This window comes from Sphaeroforma arctica (genome assembly GCF_001186125.1).
Source record: "Sphaeroforma arctica JP610 unplaced genomic scaffold supercont1.1900, whole genome shotgun sequence".
NCBI lineage: Eukaryota > Ichthyosporea > Ichthyophonida > Sphaeroforma > Sphaeroforma arctica.
Genome location: NW_014038658.1, coordinates 1 through 6,939, shown reverse-complemented (window position 1 = coordinate 6,939; position 6,939 = coordinate 1). Strand labels below are relative to the sequence as shown.

At 46.1% G+C, this 6,939-nt stretch overlaps 1 protein-coding gene across 1 annotated transcript; it reads left to right on the top strand.

Annotated features, from left to right (window-relative positions):
- Positions 1-501: 501 nt before the first annotated feature.
- Positions 502-6,922, top strand: SARC_11825 (hypothetical protein; the record flags this gene model as incomplete). Its single annotated transcript, XM_014294080.1, has 8 exons — positions 502-852; positions 1,455-1,684; positions 1,733-2,411; positions 2,457-2,570; positions 3,207-3,634; positions 4,375-4,528; positions 5,229-5,822; positions 6,447-6,922. The coding sequence occupies exons 1-8, from the start codon at positions 582-584 to the stop codon at positions 6,920-6,922; spliced, it is 2,946 nt and encodes a 981-aa protein (XP_014149555.1). The 5' UTR covers positions 502-581.
- Positions 6,923-6,939: the final 17 nt, after the last annotated feature.

Below are 6,939 nucleotides of genomic sequence, written 5' to 3'. Positions count from 1 at the left end.
GTATATATGTGTTTACAATCCATATATATACGCCGGTGCATGGAACGCAATTATTCCGACGTTCCTGTATTTTAATTCAGACACTACTGCACGCTTGGAATGTCACACTTTTACGCCGAGGTGCTCATCGGAGAATTCTCACACACAGTTAGACACAATTCCACATCTATTTACACTTGCGCACGGTCGAAGACAACTTTCGACAATGACACTGAAATACTAGAAAACTGTTTGTTCTTGCACACACGCAGGTAGCTGTCTTCACTTACATGTCAATATCAAAACTCACTTTGCAAGAAACACTCGTACCAAAGCATGCAAACACATTCTTTACATACAACGAATGAAAAACACATTCATGACAAAGAAGTCACAGGTTGGCCTGAATTGCTGCGAGTGTTGGTCTGATTGTTTGGGTCTTCTAAGTTTTACAGTGCGGCATTCAATTTGGCACACCATTTTATTATACACACAGTGCTCTGGAGTCGCTCACGCAGTTGTCGAGCAGCCGTTCAGTCTCGGCCAATCAGAAGCGTTTTAAAGTTAAAACTGGGAGCGCTGGCCAATCAAAAGCCACTCTTATGCGCGCTGTGGCCTTGGCGAAGGCAGGTGTGCGTAAGCGACTGACAGTTCTGAAAGTGTTTGATGATTTTGGTACATCGGAGGCCGCTGTATCGGCTATGAAGAATGATTCTAGTAGTAGAAGTACCTACCCCTCTACCCCTACACGAGCGTGGGTGGACCCGGAGTCCACCCAGCAGATGGTGGAGCTGTGGGGACAATTATGCGCTTCACTTGGTACTGGCCTGACCAAAGTGAAGAGTGGGAATCTGCGCAAGGATGTTAAAGAAGGTATGAACTACGACAAGTGTAGAAATGAGTTGACAATATATGTGTGGTAGCGGTGAGTATGCGTCTCTGAGTCTGTGTAATTGTGTCTTATTTAGTATAGGCTGCATTTTTTGTTTCGTAGAAATCGGTGCATTTACCTCTTTAGTGCTATCGAGTTGGTATCCTGGCCACCAGAAAGCCAACGTCAATCGCTGATGCTTAGTTAAAAAAGAACGATTTTTATTATCATGATCAAAATACGACGAATGGAATATACTGGCGAATATGCTGTTCTATATTTATATTCTTGAAACGATCCGAATGTTTTTTTTTTGCCATAATGTGCCATTTTGCTTATTGGCCACAAGGTATATTTATTGCTACTGTGCACATCTCTGAAGGAGGCAGTACAAGCCATTGTCCAGAGGGGTATATGTACACATATGTATGTATACAAGCTGTAGTATTCTATATATTCTCACAAGACGGAAGACGGAGCGTGCCTTTTTTTACTTGTCAAATCAAGTAAATAAAGCTATATATATTTCACCCTCATATTACCATCCCATTCTACACACTGGCCATTTGACCATAGTCCTAACATATGCCCTAATTCCACCCAGGCGACAGCACAAGCAATAGCCCAGTGGTGGACTCTCACACAACAGCAAGTGCAGAAGTAGCCGATCTTGTGTCACGCATGCACGCGTGCGTGCTGGACGCTCGCTTGCGCATGTACAAGGAGAAAGCATGTGGGTTTTTGTCTCACCATCTCATGTACCTAATGGGTGGTGTTGGTGGCAAGATGGAAAGAATGACTTATGCGAGAGGCGATGTGGCGGTGGTGCAGCCGGTAGGGGTTTGTATGGTGGTGCGATTTGCGGCGTACGTTTTCACACAGGCACAGCGAGACAACTCAGATGTAGCTCATACGTTTGCAGATTCGCAAAACCTCGACCAAACGCAAGCACAAGACGCGGAAGAAGAAGTGTATATGGTATTGTCACAGGCGGCTGTTCTCGGCGTGCTGCAGGCGGTACTTCAGGTTGCCATGGTGACGGGCGAGTCCAGTGCGCGTGCGTATGAAAATGCGTTGGGACAACGGAGGTCTGGCAGCAAAGCGGGTAACCATGGCAACGGGCGTCTGGAAAGTTTTGGAGCCCAAACAACTAATGCATCACAGGTGTCAATGGAGGTAACTAGATCAGAGGGCAGCCAATCAAATCATAGGAATGGTAAAACGTCCGCCAATGAGAACGTCGACTCGAACGGCTTCGGTCCCATTGTGTACACACAAATGGCCTCGACAGTGTCTAATGCTGTGCGTATGGCTCGTAGCGGTGTGTTGTGGGAGGTGGTGAGTGGGTTTAAGAGAGTCCTACACCCGAGATTGGCCGACGAATCATACCACAAGCGTAGGCGGTATGCGAGCACATCTACCAGCGCACACACACAATATGATGCCGCTACAGATGGGTTCGATACACGCACAAGTTCACATACACACACTCCCACCTTCACTCGCCAAAAAGCACGCGGGGAAGCTGTAGATGGCTCAGAGGACGTGCGCACTGCTGTGGGTAGCAGACAATTTGATCCTCTATGTGTGTCTGTTCTATTTTTAGCCATTGTGCGCCTTTTGGGACGGGAGAGCATCACTAGCAGAGAGTTAAATGTGCTGCAGAAGGCTATCGTGTACGGTGATATCGAGAATGACAGCGATCCAGAGGACGATACCGGTATGTATACGAATGTATGGAAGTATGCATGTATGTTTTTGATGTGTATTGTACAACAGTTCTTTCGATGCCACATTTTCTCCCCCCTCTGCTTTTATATAAACGCGAGTCTGATGGGCACTAATCAACATAATATATGACTCTTATTGTTTTCTATCCTCCCGTTTTCCCCCAATGGGCGTGTCTCACGCCTTTTCTTGCCGACTATATGTTATAGTTGAAATCGTCGAGTGTACCGTGTAGAGTATCACAATCAGCTCGTATGCTCACCCCTTCCGTATTCTTCTCGAGTGTTCGTTATCGATACACATGCCTTGAGTGTATTGTACAGTTCATCGCTCATAAATTACGCTCATCTATCATCTCTTTAGCCGTCTGAGAGTACATACGTGTGGATCCGCGCACGAAGTCTATTGCGAAGCATCCCACTCACCCCGCACCTTTCCTCATCTCTCAACCCTATGATCATGCACATATACTATTTGTACAAACAGTCTATTGATAATCATCCCACTCATCTATCCTCTTCTTCCCTTTTCCTCGTGGCTGTACGTGATAATAGATCGAGTTTGTAATCTGTTGCGAGCCATCTGGCACTTTTCTCATTTGCGTCTCTCCTGTTTACCTATTGGGCAGACGACTGGAACACCCACGCAACATCAGAAGCCGACAGTGGCATAGACACACCACACCAACACAGCTCACACACGAGCTATCGCGAGGGCTGGGCCAACACGGAGAGCCACGTACCCTCTCGCAAACGCAGGTGTTCGCCATACAAAGGCACAGACACACACACGGAACTGGAACTTGCCTGGCGAGATGCGTGGGCACGCAATCGTATGGCAGTCATTGATACGATCACATACCTCATGCACCACACGACCCGACGGCCGGCCCACTACACGGAGTTCAGGGCCGGTGCGCCTGAGCCTGAAAATACAAACGAGGACCGGTACTTGACCCGTACATATGTGCGTGGCCCCGGTGTTGGCAAACGGATTCGTATAGCGGTACAGTGTGAGCTCACGGTTGCGCAACCGGTCACGTGCGGAGGTAGACAGGTACGTGTGAAGTGATATGGGGTGTTGCTGGTCCATATTTCGCCATGTTTCCGAGATTTGGGGCAAGTTCGTCTATGTACTTCAATCGATGTTTGTCGTTTGTATTTTGGTCTAGATATCGGCAAGAGGATGCATATGGAGGTATTGTTTGACTTTTTGTCTTGGCCGTGGATTATTCGGTGTCGAGTGACAAATTTCTACCATGTTTCAAGTTTTGAGGCATTTTCGTCCATGTACCTGCATGGATGTCAGTATTTTAGTAAACATAAATTTATTGGCCTGGGAATTGGCGAGCGGTTGCATATGGCGGTATAGTATGTAATCTTGGATGTCATGAACAGCCAATATTTTAGGCTCAACCAATTGGTCCTTAGAGTTCTCTGATATACCATTATAACGAATACTTAACAGCTTACAATCATCAGTTATTTACCAATATATATATATATATATATATATAACCAGCCTATGTCTTCAGTCCACGCGGCACTTCTTCGTATAGTATATGGAAACAACAATGCGATGTATTTGGTTGACCACTAACTTCCTTCCCATTCTATATGTAAAGTACTCTGAAATATGCGCACAACATTTCTTGTACATTCAGAACAATATGGAGCGATGTAGATACAATGGATAACTATTTACGCTACGAAATACAGTTCATTTGTTTTGATTTGTCTCACACACACACACACACACACACATATATATATATATATATATTTACATCTCAGCAGAGCGATGACGAGGCGATCTCGTTGGTTCATGCATCGATTGCACGACTCAGAGCTAATTATGCTCGCCATGTTACGCACATGGTTGGTCCCGGAAGTGTTGTGAATACTGATGCCCATCTCATGGCCGGTGTCCTGCGCCGAGAGAGTAGTCATGGTATGTGGTGTTGTGATGGAGTCGGTCGGGGGGTCTGGGGTAGACTTACTTTTGGTTTGAAGTTAGTTCCATCAGTTGTTTATGACCTATCTATGCTATGTGCTTGTTGTGTATATGGTGCAGAGTTGAAGAGTAATGTAATGTACGCCAGATACGCATGGGTTGTTTGTGGAGTAATTACGGCACCTGTGGAGTTGTCATGGTTTGTGGATGTGTAGCAATATAGTGTGTTTAGAGAACTCCAGTGAGTAGCGGTTGTGGTATGCAAGGCGAGTTACAAACGTTGAGTAGCATAGTCATATAGTATGCTGTATACTTTTCACTTCTCAGCTAACTATCACTATTTTACTGTTTTTCAGCTGTATAAACAGTCATTGTACAGCTGTACTTTTCGTATGTGTGCTTTTATTTGCTCACACTCGATTCGTTATGACATATAATTCCTATCATATACCATCTCGACCCTATGTACCCAGCTTTTTCGCTCAAGCCTCTGTCGCGCACACAGTACGCATTTAATTGGCACATATAGTATGTATATCTGTACAAAGATTCACGCGCTCGTCAATTACCACATTACTTCATGCATTGCACCAAAGGAGATCCAAACACACACACGCACGTCTTCTGTGCATTACACGTATCTTTACAACACGCTCACACACACACACACACGCATACACACTTTTCTTGTGCACAGGTCAGATGGCCATTACCGCCTTTACTCTCACCGACGGGGTGGGTGAATGGCCCCCACAAGACGGATATGTGGTTACCGCTTGGGTTCAAGTTCCTGTACAGGCAAGTACACGGGAACACACTCACGCACACACACACACCCACGTGCAAACACGTGGACAAACGCCAAAGCCCACCCAAACGCGCACACACGTACAGAACCGGGAGCAGGTATCGAATATCGGACCGGCCGAGGTAGTGCTAGAGAGAGAGGCTGAGTCGGAGACTGATGCGACCTACTGGGGTACACCATTGAGTGCCCACACACACGCCCACGACCTCACATCGACACACACATCTGTACAAGCGCCTGTAGATACACCTGTGCACATACGCACGGAAGAGCTACGTACAGAGGATCCTGAGAAAAAGGGGGGAAGTGAGGAGGTACACACGGTGCAGAGCTTCACATTGATGGCAGTCAATGAGATGTCTGTGGGTGTGGAGGGTGCGTGTCTATGGATTGACACAGACACGACCGCCTCGCTGTCGCGCACAGCGGTTGGGAGACGAGGTAGCGCAACTAGCAATGCCGGTGCGAAGTACACAGATGAAGGTATGGGCGAGTGTATCTGTGGGTGAGTTGTTTATGTGTGTGTTGTTTATGTGTGTGTGTGTTTGTATGTGGGTGTGGGTGCTTGTGTGTTTGATATGTATATTTGTGTAAGAAAGTGAGAAATTCTACCTCTTGTGTGTTGCGAGTTTATAAGTATTTAAATGCGTGTATTTGTGCTGATTGACTGCCACCGACACCACCGTCTCACTTCAGCGCGAACCTAAGTCTAGAATTTGATGTAATTCGTGTATGATAGGCGTGAGCTACGTAAAGTCTTATATTGTATATTTTGAAAGGTAGTTTTAAGCTGAGATTCACACTTCGATAAGAATGTGGCGTATAGTAATAGATTTTTTACATCTATTCTTTGCATTATATATATATATATAAATATATATTGTCTGTTCTGACATGTAGACGACATAGTGCCTCCCAACGCAAATACAATGTTCCTTTGATTGTCCCACAAGCTGCGCGTGTTTGTCTCCTTGTAAAGAGGTCTTGGTGCTTCCCTTACAGTCAATAGTCGATTTCTGGGCTATGTCTATGTTCAATATAAAGCTATCACCACGGGTGCTTCCATAGTTTGACTCAGATACTCGTGAATGACTGATGTAAATCCAGGCGAGCTATTGAAGTCGAGATGGCACTTTAACGGCTGTGCGTCCCTCTTTGACGGCGAGTGGCATCATGTGATTGTGCATGTGACACGCACGTCACATACCGTAGCACGTGTCAGTGTCTTTTTAGACGGCGTGCGCACCAATGTGAACACAGGTACCGAACTTTCTGCGGGAGGGAATTCTATAAATACACCAACCAAGTCTATAAACAGAACGACCAAGCCCGACCCAGCCACTGCACGTACGCCGAGGGATGCACCGGTGAATGAGGGTGAGGATACCGGTATAGATACGGAAGAATCGCAACGAACAATTGAAGAGGAACGAACACTTACGCATGAGTACAAGGCCGACTTTGAAGGTGAACACTTGGTCACGAAGGCTCATGTGCCGTACTTCACACAAGCGGACGGTGGGCCGAGATCGTCTGTCAGTGTCAATATCAACCCGGATCTGAACGAGGTGCGATTGAACTAAACTGCAAACAGTTTATA